Source organism: Galeopterus variegatus, unplaced genomic scaffold (genome assembly GCF_000696425.1).
Source record: "Galeopterus variegatus unplaced genomic scaffold, G_variegatus-3.0.2 Scaffold791, whole genome shotgun sequence".
NCBI lineage: Eukaryota > Metazoa > Chordata > Mammalia > Dermoptera > Cynocephalidae > Galeopterus > Galeopterus variegatus.
In genome coordinates, this window is record NW_007726902.1 from 405,617 (window position 1) to 421,498 (window position 15,882).

The 15,882-nt window shown below is 36.1% G+C and overlaps 1 protein-coding gene across 1 annotated transcript in view; it reads right to left on the bottom strand.

Moving 5' to 3' along the window:
* Positions 1-15,882, bottom strand: part of MRE11A (MRE11 meiotic recombination 11 homolog A (S. cerevisiae)) — a 100,130-nt gene that overhangs the window by 56,293 nt on the left and 27,955 nt on the right. Inside the window, exons 12-14 of the mRNA XM_008572479.1 lie at positions 12,813-12,916; positions 11,387-11,560; positions 6,941-7,003 (exon numbers count right to left, since the gene is read on the bottom strand). Coding sequence (XP_008570701.1) covers positions 6,941-7,003; positions 11,387-11,560; positions 12,813-12,916 — 341 coding nt within the window. The remainder of the gene's footprint in view (positions 1-6,940; positions 7,004-11,386; positions 11,561-12,812; positions 12,917-15,882) is intronic.

A 15,882-nucleotide genomic window follows, 5' to 3' on the forward strand; every position in this document is an offset into this window, starting at 1 on the left:
CGCCTCGCTCGGGCAGGGGGCGGCCGGTCTGTATGTGGGATCCGAACCCTCGGCGGGAGCGCCACTGCGCTCCCAAGCGGCGCACTGTAGCATGCGCCACCGGGCCGGCCCCGTGACCAGGGCATTTCTAAGCTCTATGCTACCATAAAGTGAGGGGAAGCAGGGCTAAATGAGGAGGGGTGAACAAGGCAGGAGGGTTAGAGTGGGAGAGAAGTGGGGAGTGGGAGGAAGGAGGTAATATGACTTCATGGTGATGATCTTAGCTTGGGTGAAATAACACTAAATCACTGCATGAAGTGCTTAACAGGGCATTACAATGCAAAAAGAAAAAACCCTAGAGAATACAACAAAAAAACAGCAAGAATAGAAAGAGATTTCAATTCATCTCTCCTCTCCCAGATAAAGCACAGCCAACTCTCATTGTTCACAGATTTCATATTTGCACACTCATCTACTTGCCAAAATTTATCTGTTACTCCAAAAATCAATATTCGTGATACTTCTGCAGTCATTTGCCAACACGTGCAGAGTGGTGAAAATTCCAAGTAGCCTGACATACATGTTCCCAGCTATGGACAATGAGCTACTGCCTTCTTTTTCCAGCTCCTGTATGTTAAACAAGTGTCCTTTTTGTGGTATATTTAGTGCTATGTTTTTTGCATTTTTGTGCTTTTGCTTGGTGATTAGAAATTTGAAATTTAAAATTTACCTCCCAACCCATGCCCAGTGTATTGCTAAAGTTCTATTTAGAGTTTCTAAGCACAAGAACATTGAAATATGGCTCACGGGGATAAGACAAAGGTCTTTGTTCATGTAAAGATTTGTATCATCTTTCAATTCCATTTTTCCACAAACTTTTTGAAGTACTCTTCATGTGTTAGGTAAGCTTCATTTAGGTGTGAGTTACAGTGTTATTGCCTGTGAGTTCAATGTTAACGAATCAACAATACATATTAATCACATACAACGTCTTTAAGTAGAAACACATAAGAAAAGTTATGTATTCATTGGTTGACAAAAAATGTTGTAACCAGTGGCTCATAAGAAACTAACCCTGTACTTCCCCTAGGAGCAATGGTTCAGCGTTTGCTTAATTCAGTGCTATAAGTGACTTTACAGGACATAACTACCATGAATAACAAGAACCAGCTGCATATTTTTTAAAAGTAGATTTAAAACAAAAATGGTGACCTAAATTTCATAATTAATAAGATAGATCTAACTAACACATGTTGAATTCTCTACTCTGAAAATACATAATGTACTTCTTTTCAAAACCCTATGAAACTTTTTTTTTTTTTTGTCTTTTGTCTTTTTCCGTGTCCGGCAACGGATCGCAACCCTCAGTGTTGCCCCCATACCGGACCAGGGACCGGCAACGGGATTGCAACCCTCGGTGCTGCCCCCGCGCCTCGCTCAGCCAGTGAGCGGGAACCGGTCCGTATGTGGGATCCGAACCCTCGGGCGGGAGCGCCGCCGCGCTTCCCAAGCGGCGCACTATCCAGTGCGCCACCGGGCCGGCCCGAAACCCTATGAAACTTTTTAACTGATATATAAAAGTGTACAAAGAAAAATCTCAAAAAATTCTAGATAGTAAGACAGTATTATCACACTGTCTAATCATCATGCAATAAAATTAGAAATTAATAATAATTTCAAAAACCCGTCTCCTGAAAATTAACTGCAAACAATAAAAGAAAACTAAAATCGTAGAATATCTAAAAAATAATAATACAAATACTGCATATCACATCATATAAGAGAGCTAAAGCAGTGCATATAAGAAAGACTACAGGCTGCTAAATAAGAATGAATTTATTTAAGTTAATTCAGTATTATAAAATAAGAAAAAATAAAATAAAGCCTATCCAAGGAAACAACTAGAATAAAGATAAAATCATAAATATACAAAATAAATATAAATATACAATTTAAAATACACAAATATACATCATTAAAAATAAGAACGAGAGGGCCGGCCCGGTGGCGCACTGCTACAGTGTGCTGCTTGGGAGTGCGGCGGCGCTCCCGCCGAGGGTTTGGATCCCACATACAGACCAGCCGCTCACTGGCTGAGCGAGGTGCGGGCGCAACACCGAGGGTTGCGATCCCGTTGCTGGTCCCGGTCCAGTACGGGTGCGACACTGAGGGTTGCGATCCATTGCCGGTCACGAAAAAAGACAAAAAGGAAAAAAAAAAAAAATAAGAACGAGGGAAAAAGAACCAAGAAAAATTAAAAGACTTACTACAGGATGCTCAATCCTAAGTAATTTGGAAAATGAATAACCTGAACTGATCCAAAAAAAAAATCCAGACTGTCTCAACTAACCAATTATCCAAGAAAATTATGAGAAAATTGTTAAAAGAACTACACCCCCAAAGAGGACAACCAGAAAGTTTCATAGGTAAATTCTACCAAATTTTCAAAGAACAGATAATCCCATTGCTATTTCAATAATGCCAGAGCATAAAGAAAGGAAGCTTCCAAATTCTTTTTACAAAGCCAATATGACATGGTACTGACATAGGATTGCACATACAAAAGGAAAATTACAGTATCTTACTTATGAATATGAAAGCAAACAAAGACAATCCAATCTGTAGGAGCATCTAGAAAGACCAGTATACCCATTACCAGGGGGCTTACAAAGTGAAACAAAGATGGCCAATAATAGGATATGTATTAACATAATTTGCTATATTCATAGAATGAAGAAAGAAAATACCTACATGCTTATCTCCATACATGCCAAAAAGCACTTAATTCACCAGCCATTCCTGATTTAAACAAATAAAGCCTCAAGAATAGGTGGATACTTCCTTTACATGGCAAAACCCCTAAATATGCTATACCATTACGTGTATGTACACACATGCACACACACACTGACAAGGAGAGACAGAACACACAAGAGTGTTCAAGTGAGTGTTCTTACAAATCAATTAGAGAAAGACCAACACTCTTCCCCATAAAAAAATTTGAGCAAAGAAAACGACCAAGAGTTTCATATAAATGTAAATGATTTATAAACATAAAAGTTGCTCAGACTCACTAGTAAAATAAAGAAGTATTAACTGAAAACAACAAGCAGGAAATAATTTCTTGCCCCTTAGACTTGTAAAGATCGGAAGATGTAATAATGCATCATGATGTCAAGGATGTGGGGAATAGGCACTCCCAAATACTACTGGTTAGAATGCAACCTGGTATGACATCTGTGGAGCAATTTGGTAATATCTATCAAAATTTAAAATGCATATGTCCTACTATAACTTTTATTTCATGGAATAAACTACCAACCATCATTTCCATATTTTGCATTTTTCCCTTTGTCTAAATACTGTACCTTCAATTTTATTGTCTCACATATTACATTCAAATAGTATTTTAACTCTACTTTTTCAATGCAACAGACATTGGAGTTTACTGATATCTTTGAAGTATATTACTTCTAAGAATTTACCTCGTGATTGCAGGTCTAGAGCCAATGACAAAGATGTTTCCATATACTTTATGAGAGATCTGAAAACCGTGTTCTGGTATTAACACTTTTTTGTTATTGTGGTGAAATACACATAAATTTTACTCTTTTAATCATTTTTAAGTATAGTTCAGTAGCATTAAGTACATTCACATCATTGTGCAATCATCACAATCACCAATCTCCAGAATATTTTTATCATCTCAAACTGAAACTCCAGACCCATTCTACATTAATTTCCCATTCCCCCGACCCCTTTTCCCCAGTTCCTGGTAATCACTACTTTCTGTATCTATGTACCTCTAGCTATCTCATATGAGTGGAATCATACAACATTTATCCTTTTGTATCTGGCTTTTTTCACTTGGCATAATGAATTTTATTCGTTTTTAAGCATGTATATACCACATTTTGTTCATCCATTCATGTGTTGATAGACATTTGAGTCATTTCCACTGTTTGGCTATTGTGAATCAAGCTGTTATAAACAGTGGTGGACAAATATCTATTTGAGTCCCTGCTTTCAATCCTTTTGCTTATACACCTACAAGTAGAATTCCGAGATTATGTAGTACCTATGTTTAATTTTTTGAGAAACCATCATACATTCTTCCACAGTGACTACACCATTTTACATTCCCACCAGCAATACATGAGGGTTCTAATTTCTCCACATTCTTGCCAACATTTGTTATTTTCTGTGTTTTTTTGTTTTTATGGTTTTTTAAAATATAATAGCCATCCTAATGGGTGTGAATTGGTATCTCACTGTGGTTTTAATTCACATTTCTCTAAAGATTGGTGATGTTGAGTATCTTCATGTGTTTATTATCTGTAAATCTTTGGAGAAATGTGTATTCAAGTCCTTTGCCCATTTTTTAGATGGGTTTGTTATTGTTGAGTTTTAGAATTTTAGAAAATTTCTTCTGGATATTAATTTCTTATAAAATATATGATTTGCAAATATTTTCTCCCATTCTATAGGTTGTCTTTTCACTCTATTGATAGTGCCTGGTATTATATTTTGAAAGAGGATATCAACCCTGCCTCAAATTCAGACAGAACATAAGAAATCAGAGGCCAGGTAAACTAAGGACAGTGGGTCAGACTAAGAATAATTTTTATATTTGTAAAGGGCTGTAAAGAAAAACAAGAATATGTGATAGAGACCATACATGGCCTGGAAGGCCTAATATTTACTGTTTGGCCTTTTATTTAAGGCCCCTTCTACGAAATTATTTTCTTGTGTGACAGTTTTTCATTGAAATATAATTGATTATACATATTTGTGGGGTACAGATTTGTGAACTTATAAAGAAAAGACTAGAGAGTTTTTTCATGTAAACAAGAGACTTTAAAGCATACTTTTTTCTTCTAAATGGAAGGGCTAACACTTTTGTTTTTCTGTTTGTTTAAATAACTTAAGCATATTACTGGGATTTATATTCTGAGCTAAATAATTTTGCAAAGCTGTGAACTACAGCTTGGGAAAGTGTCAAACTTCATTAACCAACTTCTAAATAGTATGCTAAAAATGAAGAAATTTATAGCATCCTATGGCCTGCTGAAAAATTACCTCGGAAGTCTGATTACCTGCAAAAGTCTTAAAATATCACTGATGATCTAAACTCAGAAGTTCTATCTTCTAAAAAAACTTCCATTTGAAATTTGTCCTATCCTCTCCTACCTTCCTTGTATATAATGTTCACTCTTACTCTTTTCAAAGATTAATGAAAAACTGAGGCTAGTGCTTCAAACACAAAGAACTCATTGTAAAGAAATATTTCTGTAATCTGTTAAATTGAAAGACTTAATCAAGTTAAGCTAGATGATCCAAGAACCAGGAATCATTTCTTGCTAGCATTCATTCTTGCCATTTGGCAAACTCTCTTTTCTATTTTAAGGGCACCTTGTAAAATGAATACAAATATAATAAATGTGGTAAGAGATTCTAATCTATACCTTCTTCCTCTTAGCTCCCAAAAAACAGCCTATAAAAGGTATAGCAGTTGCATGTACACATATTAACAGTTATATTGATGTGCTGCACAAGAGTTTTAGAAGTTTTTAACTTTTAGTCATTCATTGGCCATGCACTGAGTTAATATTATTATACTCTAAAATTTTAATAGGACTTAGGATGGTGGAAAAGTCTAGACTTAGAGGCAGAAACAGTCTGGTTTGAATTCCATGTGAATCTTAAGTCTGCTCATTTGTAAAATGTGAACTGAGATAGAGTAAGTAAGGCACCTAGCAAAAAAAAAAAATCCAATAAATTTTTTTTTTACACATATGTCCTTCACCTACTAAGGAAATTTACAGACACGGACTATACCTTTTTTATATTTGTATTCCTAATATACAGCACAATGTCTAACCCATAACACATACTATGCAAAATGTCTGCTGAAGGAAAGCAATTAAGACAAAACCAACAATAAATATAAAATAACTTTTAAATACAAGATAACAAACATAAAACACTAAGGACAATTAGAAAATAAGAAAATACATTTTAATTATGATACCAAGTACCAGACAGAGGCCCAAAATTTAAGTAAATGAGGTGCTAAATTGTTGCCTTGGGCTGAATGTGCCACCAAAACTTAATCCCACTGTAACTGCTGAGGGTGGGAAATCCTATTATCGTAATTGAAAAGTGGGGCCTTGAAGAGGTGATTAGATTGTAGGACTGTGCACTAGTGAATGGATTAATAATGGTGTTCAGGTGCATGGTTCTGAGGGCTTTAAAAGGACAGTGAATGAGGAGGTTAGTGTCTCTCTCTGCTGCTCCGCCATTTTCACAATGTGATATCCTGTCATCACTGTTGCCACCACCAAGACCTTCATCGGCTGTGTTCCCTGAACTTTGGAATTCCCAGCCTCAGAAACCATAAGCAATAAATTTTGTTTTCTTATAAATTACCTAGTTCCAAATATTTTGTTACAAGCAACAGAAACGGACTCATACACTTGTAGTTCCTAAACTGCGAAGAGACTGAGAAGACAGCAATGATGGTGCTCAAGCTAACTCTAACATTTTAGAACAGACAACGGGAACTGTCTGTTTACTCACTGCTAACCAAAACACTACGTTTCTTCTTTTTCCCCCAAATAATTTCAGCTCAGTAGAGTATGATTTTATCTTATATTGATAAGATGTTCTGAAAGCAATTAGATGCTATTTTGATTAATAAGGGCTCCTATTGTATATGTCCCCTTCCACGCACAATTAAATAAGTTTTAAACAAAAGGAAAAAAACAAAAACAAAAAGCAATGTCATCAAACAGTATATTTGTAGGCTGAACCAAAATAAATCAAAGGCAGCTCTCTTCAGCCAATCCCTGCTCACTCCTAACTACCATACCTGTGGACTGACTATTCTAAATAAACCTACTACTTATTCTGGTTTAACAAACTGACATATAAGCATAGAAATTTATAGGAGAAAAATTACCTCTCGAACTTCATCATCTTCTTCATTAGTATTTTTTTGTCTGCTTTCTCTGAAACGACGTACCTAGATCATAAGAGTAAATCACAAACACGTTGCCTATTCCGGTTATGTAAATATTAAATGGGCTACAATTGATTGAGATGCTTTCCATTATAACACAAGATTTGGAAATTTGACTATAGTTTGTCTTACAAAAGATTGGTTAAAGAAATCATATTTTCCCAGTTACTTAGACTAAAATTTCAGAAATGTACTCTTAAAAACAAAATTGGCCAGAAGCAAAATTATATTACTTGCTGTCAAAATGTTCCATGTCACTGAAAAACTATAAGACTACAGAGGAAAAACATTCTAATATCCTATGAGTGTTATACCTTAGTAAAATAGTTAAAAACAAAAATAACTCCTTTACCAGGCTTGAAATATTTATAACATTACTCAAATCACTCTTGTGCACCTGGCTGAAAGACATCCAGGAGGCTCTCTGAAATGTTATCTGATGCAGGCGGGCCCCTAAAGATCCATTTTTATCAAGAGTCAAATACTTGGACTAGCTGTTTAGCTCAGTCGATTAGAGTGCAGTGTTGTAACACCAAGGTCAAGGGTTCAGATCCCTGTACACAGTCAAGTGCTGCACATTTGCTGACCATGGTCCTGGATCCAAAAGGGACAATGCAGATTTCACTTTTAATAATTTCTGCTCACAGGGCTCTTATAGTTATGTATAGTTACATAGTTAGAGAGAAGCCCCATTTATTTAACAATCTATTCAGCACATATCTACTGAACACCTACCATGTGCCAGGCACTATTGTAGGAACTGAGAATACAATAATGAACAAAATAGTTAAAAATTCTGCTCTCATGGAGTTTACAATCTAGTGTGTATATGGGAGGGAAGTAGCCAATAACGAAATAAGAAGTTACATTATATTTTAGAAGGCATCTAGGATCGAGTTAACTTACAGCTAGATAGGGAAAGCTTATCTCTGGACAGCCTCTGACATCCCCTGCATCAGTTTTTTTACTAACAGTTTTCAACCTGTATAACCTTGATTGTGTGACCAGAGGGCATAAAAATGCCCCCTAGAAACTTCTATGCAGATCTTGGTGTTCAATCCAGGGACCACTGTGAGCAAAATGGACATCAGCAGCTTATGCCTGTACTCTTTTTCTAACTGCATTATATACCCTTTGCCTTAAATAGAAACCTTAAGCAAGTATGTTCAGAGGAGTGTTGTGCGTCCTTTCAAATATCTGAACCTGGGAAATCTTTGCAAAAGGTGGATAAGAGCTCAGAGAAAAATAAAGCAGGAAGACGGATAAGGGCTGCTGAGGAGAGGTTACATCTTAATAGGATGATCACAAAAGGCCTCACTGAGAATAATACATGAGCGAAGGTTTTAAGAGGTAGGGAATGAATCATGCAAATAATTGAAGAAAATCACTCCAATCAAAGGAAAGGGCACGTGCAAAGACACTGGAGCAAAAGCATGCCTGGTGTGTTTAAGAAACAGCAAGAAGGTCATATATGGCTGGAGCAGATATAAAGGTAGAGAAATAACAGCAAGCCAGATTGAATAAGGCCTTGTAAGCAAATGTAAGGACTTTTTTTTTTGGCAGAAGTGACTAGATCTGAAATATGTTAAGATCACTGGACAGCTCAACTGGGAATAGAATTGGAAGAAAGGGCAATGTTGGAAGCAGGGAGACCAGTCTGGAGGCTACCAGAATAACCTGGGTGAAAAATGGCAATGCCTTAGACCAACAGTAGCATTGAAGGTGGTAAGAAAAAGTCAGATACTGTATACAGACTAAAGTAGAGCCAAAAGGATTTCTGGACAGTCAGGATACAGGTGACAGAAAGAGAGGAGTCAAGGATGACGTCAAAGTTTTTGGCCTTAACGGCTAAAGAATGGCACTTCCACAAGGACACTACAGGTAGAGCAGGTTTGAGAGCAGGAGTGAGGTTCAGCAATGCAGATGGAAACATTGTTAAAAGTTTGAGATGTCTATTAAACATCCAAATGGAAATGTATAGCAGGCTGTTGGCTATGGAAATCTTGAATTGAGAGAGGTCTGGGCTAGACTTTTGAAAGTCATCACCAAACAGGTGGTATTTAAATCCAGGAAACTGGGTGAGATTACAAAGAGGATGTATAGATGAACAGGGGGTCCAAGGACTGAGTTCAGGGGACTCCAATTTAAGAGGCTGGAGAGATGAGAGAAATCAAGAATGGAGATTGAGAATACATAGTGAGGTAGGAAGAAAACTGGAAGAGCATGAAGTCTTGGAGGCGAGTGAAAAAAATGTTTCAAGAAGAGGTCAAGTGTGATTAAGATAGAAAACTGACAGTAGATTTAGCAATGGAGGTCATGTGTAATTTTGACAAGAGCAGTCTTCCTGGAATGATGGGATCAAAAGCCAGAATGGATGGGTTCAAGAGAAAAAGGAGGGAGAGGAATTAGGGCAGCAAATATAGAAAGTTCTTTGAAGCAATTCTGCTGTAAAAGAAGAACAAAGAAATAAAGTAGTAGTAAAGGAAAGTAGGATTGAGAGTTTTGTATGTTTTTCAAGCTAAAAGAAATAATATGTTTGCTGTAATTCAGTAGAGGGGGGAAAATACAAGGATAACTTTTTTAAGAGATCACATAGCACATAATAGTACGCTAGGTGGTATATAGCACACCAAAAGCATTTAGCCATTCATAAAAGAGAAATGAGAGTCAGAGTAAGCGTCAAGCAGTATTCTAAGGACTTTTTATTATTAATTCTTTTAATCCTCACGACAATCTTGAAGGAGGTTCCGTTATTATCCCCATTTTATAGATGAGGAAACTGAGGCACAGAGAGCTTAGATAACCCACGAATGCGTTTGCAGCTAACTAAAGTTTTGATTTTGAACACAGGCTGTCTGGTCCAGAGTCCGCGCTCTTAGCCACCATGACTGACACTAGTCCAGGTGGGGATAATCAAGTTTTATTTTTCAGTAAGTAGAGATCCACTTACCTGAGAAATCAACCCATGCTAAAAATGAACAAATCCAACACACCCAGAGTCACAGAGTGAGTGGTTTTAGAATGTGGAATACCTTGCCCTAACTCTGAAAGCACTGAATGACAGTAGTTACACATTGACACCTGAAGGCTTTAAAAGAACTATGTTAACTAACAGCACTAAAATGAAAGCCAAAAGAAAAGAGTTTTAAAAAATGTTTCGTTCTGCTTAGGAAAAATTTGGAAAATATGGAAGTGCTTTTGTCCAACTACTTGGACAAAAGGATAATATGTTTGGAATATTTTCTTTCATTCTTTATTAACATGCGCACACACATATTAAATAAAAATAACTGGGACTATATTGTGTATAGTTCTGCATCTTTGGAATTCTTTTCCCACTTAATATTATATTGGAAATATTTTTCCATGTTCGTCTTTAAAAATGTGATATTTAAAGGGTGCATAGAATCCCATATTGTGTATGTGCCAACATTTACTGTACCAAAACATTTCCAATTATTCCCCACCGTGGATAACATTAAGATGAATTATTCCATATGCAAATCTCCACCTCACTATCTTCTCAGGAAAATTCCCCAGGGCTGAGTTAAAGGGTAAACCTTCTTAAGCCTCTTGATATACACTGTCAAAGTACTTTTCACTAAAGCAGTTCAAACATAATACTCCCACCAGCAGTGTAGTAAATAGTGTTTTTCTCGAATCATTGCCAATTGGACAAGTAAAAAATATATTTAAATTTCTTTCTTTTTTTTTTTAATTTCTTTGATTATCCTGGGCTAAACATCATTTTCGTATGCTTATTGGCCATTTATGTTTCTTTTCTGAACCATCCATTCATGTCCTTATTTCATTATTCCACTGAAATATTTAATATTTTTTCAAGATTTATAAGAGCTCTTTAATATTATATTAAGAATATTAACCTTTTTTTCTGCCCACATACAAATATTTTCTCCATGTCAATACCTTTTAATTTTGTTTTTTTGATGATTTGACATGCAAACATTTAAAATTTCTATAAAGTCAAATCTAAAGAGCTTCTGCTCTATAATTCTTCCAATGCTTTCATGCTTAGACAGAATTTTCTAAATGAAGTTCAAAATCTCAATCAAAGCTTACTAAAAAATTGAATGGAGCAGGAGTTTTCATCCTACAAGGTTTATTTAAAATACTTTCAGGATATTCAAGAGAAGATACTATCCACGGAGAATGAAACTAACATGTACTCAGTGCCAACCATATGTAAGTGTTCTAGGTACTTTCCTGATATTTTCTAATCTAATCCTCATTTTATTATCTCAATTTTATGGATGAAGAAACTAAACAAATCAGACACATTAAATAATGGTTTATCAGAAAAAAACTAAGAGCTACTCTTAAGAAGAGACTGTCTAAATAGACAAGACACCCAAATTAGTTTCTCACCTCTTCATCAATTTTATCTTCTAGGGCATCAATATGACGTTCTTTAAGAAATCGCTGTGTTTTTTCCAACTGGTATTTCACTAATTCCTCAATGGCATCTTTCTCTTCCTTATCCACAAATTCTTGTACTGCTTCGCCCATCCCTCTTTCTGTTAGCAGTGAGAGCTGCACATTCTGTAAGAGAGATACAAATCACTGGATGCAGAAATAGTATCTATTTCTTACAGAATAATTGTATATGAGCAAGGAAAATTACAGAACAATGTTACCAGGGTAAAAGACAAAAAAGTTAGTTACTGAATGGAAAAAGAAACAAAAACAACGAACTGTACTTAAGCTTACTGAAAAATATTAAGGGCCAGAAAGCGCAAAACTGACACAAGAAGAGGGAGTGGAGTATGGGACAGGTGAAAATGCAGAGGCCTGAGCAGCTAGAACATAGAGCCCAGAAATGGCAGCTGATGATTAATAGAGATTAGGTTAATCAGTATGATGGCAAAATAATGGCTCCCAAAAGATGTCCTCATCTTAATCTCTGGGACCTACGAATATGTTATATGGCAAATTGGAATTAAGGCTGCAGATGGAATTAAGGTTGCTAATCAGCTGATCTAAAATAGGGAGATAATCAGGGATTATCCAGGTGGGCCCAGTGTAATCACAAGGGGCCTGAAAAGTGGAAAAAGGAAGCAGAAGGCAGTGAGAGGAGACATTACTGTGGGAAAATGGACAGACACCACATTGCTGACTCTGAAGACAGAGGAAGGGGACAAAGAGCCAAGAAATGTAGAAACCACTAGAAACTGGAAAAGGTAAGGAAATGAATTCTCCTTGAGAGCCTCCAAAAAGGAACACAGCCATGGTGACACCTTGATTTCAGTCCAGTGAGACCTGAGTCAGATTTCTGACCTACAGAATTATAAGATAATAAATTTGTGTTGTTGGTTTTTGGGGGGTTTTTGGCAGCTGGCCAGTATGGTGTTGTTTTAAACCACTAAGTTTGTGGAAATGTGTTTCAGCAGCAATAGGAAATTAATATAACCGTAGGATCTTACAGTGGCATAAACTGATGATAATAAGTCTGAGTGGTTTCACCATCCTGTGGCTGTATTTGTAAAGTAATCTGAAATTATATCCAAATGCGAGAAAATTAAGTCCTGGATTAAGACTTTCACAGTAGAGATAAAAAGAAATTAAGAGTATAACAACATTAATGATAATAGCCATATTAATAACTAACATTAATTAAGCACTAACTTTTCTTGATGTATAGTAACTACAGATAATGTAACTAACTGTCACCCTACTCACTTCATGGAAACACTACGAGAATTTGTTTTGTTTAAACTATCGATTATACATGTATCCTAAATTAAATCTGTTGTTATGAGAGCCATTATTCAAAATGTGAATTATAAGAAATTACCTTCTCTGCGGTTTGAAAATACTGTTTTACAAGGTCTTCTACCCTTAGAGTTGTTCCTTCTGAAGAAGGTTTGGTAATAAGCTTCCCAAAGTTGATCTCCTCGCCTAGGAAAAAAAAAAAAAAAAAAAAGTCCATCAAAAAATAGTAGCTTCTAGGGGCTGGCCCGGGGCTCATTCGGGAGAGTGCGGGGCTGATAACACCAAGGCCACGGGTTCGGATCCCACACAGGGATGGCCGGTTCGCTCACTGGCTGAGTGTGGTGCTGACAACACCAAGTCAAGGGTTAAGATCCCCTTACCAGTCATCTTTAAAAAAAAAAAAAAAAAAAAGTCCATCAAAAAATAGTAGCTTCTAGGGGCTGGCCCGGGGCTCATTCGGGAGAGTGCGGGGCTGATAACACCAAGGCCACGGGTTCGGATCCCACACAGGGATGGCCGGTTCGCTCACTGGCTGAGTGTGGTGCTGACAACACCAAGTCAAGGGTTAAGATCCCCTTACCAGTCATCTTTAAAAAAAAAAAAAAAAAATAGTAGCTTCTATTATACTGCTGAAGTGGCCAAATTCATTGCAGGCTGCTGTCAGTGAAGAAGGTACGGCCTAACTTTATCAACGGACAGCTTGCTCAACAAGGTAAATTTTGAGGCAAAAGCAAGCTATTTTGCTAATCATCACAGTCCTTTCCCCACAGTCAGTATTCCTTCTCCATATCTCCAAGTAATATGTCTCTTGCAGCTGTTTTCACAGGGTGGCCCACAAACTTCTGGGGGTTCCCAAGACACTTTCAGGTGTGCAAGGTCAAAACTACATTCACAGTAATACTAAAATATTATTTGCCCTTTTCAGTGTATGAGCATTTACACTGATGATAAAAAGGAAATTATGGGTAAAACTGCTGTGCCTTGGGATGAGTCAGGGTCGTGGCACAAACTTTACTAGTCGTCACCACCACGTATTCACAGTTCAAAACAAAACAAGCCAGATTTACTTAAGAATGTCCTTGATGAAACAGCAAAAATTATTAATTTAATTAAATTTCAGCCCTTGAGCATGTGTCTTTTTAATATCCTGTGAAACAAATGGGAAATATGCTTAAAGAACTTCTGCTGCCATCCTAAACTGGATGAATGGGCAGGAAGTCAGGAAACACTGGATCCATTATTTGCTCTGCCATTAACCTTTTTCAAGTAGATGGAGGTTAAGTGTCTAGCAGGTGTGGGAGCTGGTGTTAAAAATGCAATGATGAAAAAGATAAGATCCCTGCTCATAAGAATAAATGATTACAGTACAAGGTGGTAAGTGCTACAGAGAATATGACACACAGAGAAGAAAGCAATTAATTCTTCTCAAATAAGGTTGAAAATCATGTGCAGCTATAAATGCAACTATCATTTGAATCAAGAGTTGCAGAATGAATAAGATTCACTAAGCAAAAAAGGAAAACAGAAAAACATTTCAGGCAGAGGAAAAGTATACTCAAAGGCCTAGAAAGGAAAGAGGCATGAAGTTCAATGTGTTTCAAGTGGTAAAGACCATTTACACAGTCTATCATCTAATCCTCATGATGATCCTATGAGGCTGGAACAGTTATTATCCTGATTTTATAGATGAAAAAACTAAAGAGCAGAGATGTTAAGTAATTTGTACAACATCATATACATCGTTAAGTGGCACAGCTGGCCAGAACAACAGAAATGCTTTCAATAAAACATACAAGAGTGCCATTGTTTCTGTGGAGCAATTTATGATTAAGCAAAAAAGGAATCACTGGAACAAAACTCACTATGGATGAAACAAGTAAAATAAGGTACTAGTTACATATATATTTTTTTATGAATGCTACACTCGTAACATTTCAAGGTATTGATAAGGATGCACAATTAAAGTAAACCATTATCAAGAAGCAACTAGTTAAAATTCACAGCATAAAAATACAATTCTCTGATATTGATTTTTTCCTAAAACAGTATTATCTAAGTTCCATTTAAATATCTGAATGATTGTTTCAGGTGAATTCATAGCATACACAACTTCTGATCACACTTTGACAGTGAAAATAGAAGCCCATCAAATCCAGGCTAATAAAAACCTAGGTAGCTTACTTGTAAAAGGCTATATGTTTCTATGAAAATCCTCTGACTCAATAGCTCTGAAGAAAAGAGCTATATATTTAACATGATCAATATTTCTTATAAAAAGTACTAGTTGAATCTGATGACTTTGTTTTCTAAATGTAATTAGTTTTTATGAAATTAGAAATTAATTACCTAGATCATCAGAAACATCAAACTATGGGACACCTCTTATTAAATTAATTTAATTAGAAATTAATTACCTAGATCATCAGAAACATCAAACTATGGGACACCTCTTATTTTAAAAGTCTGAAGTCTTCCTAAATCACTATACGCTCTAACACCAAAATATTTAATAATGCAAAAATTGAGAGTATATATTCTCTGAACACCAGTAATGTATAGTAAGTAACAAATAATTATTTTGTGCAATAAATCTCTAAAGTTTAGGTGTGTTATTATTCAGCAGTACTGTTTAAAAAAACTATGTTTGCACACTATTCACAGTACCCACAAGATGGAATCAACCTAAATGCTCATCAATGGATGAATGGATTAAAAAACTGTGGCATATATACATGATGGAATACTATTCAGCTATTAAAGAAAAAATCCTATCATTTGCAGCAACGTGGTCACAACTGGACACCATCAAGTTGAAACAAGCCAGGCACAAAAAAACAAACACTGCATGATCTTACTTATATGTGAAATCTAAAAAAGAAAAAAGTGGCTCTCATAGAAGGAGAATAATGGCTACCTGAGGCCAGGAGGTAATGGAGGGTGGGGGGAGGAAAAGTGGTGGATTAACGGGTACAAAACTATACTATCTACCTTAAGTGAATCACTGTGCAGTATATGCATACACTGAAAAAACAAATTGTACCTCACAAATATGTACAGGAAATGTTAAAATAAAAAAATTAAACATTTAAAAATTTAAAAAAACAGTAAACTATGTTTTCAGAGAAAGCCTTTCATTTCTTTATTGACATCCA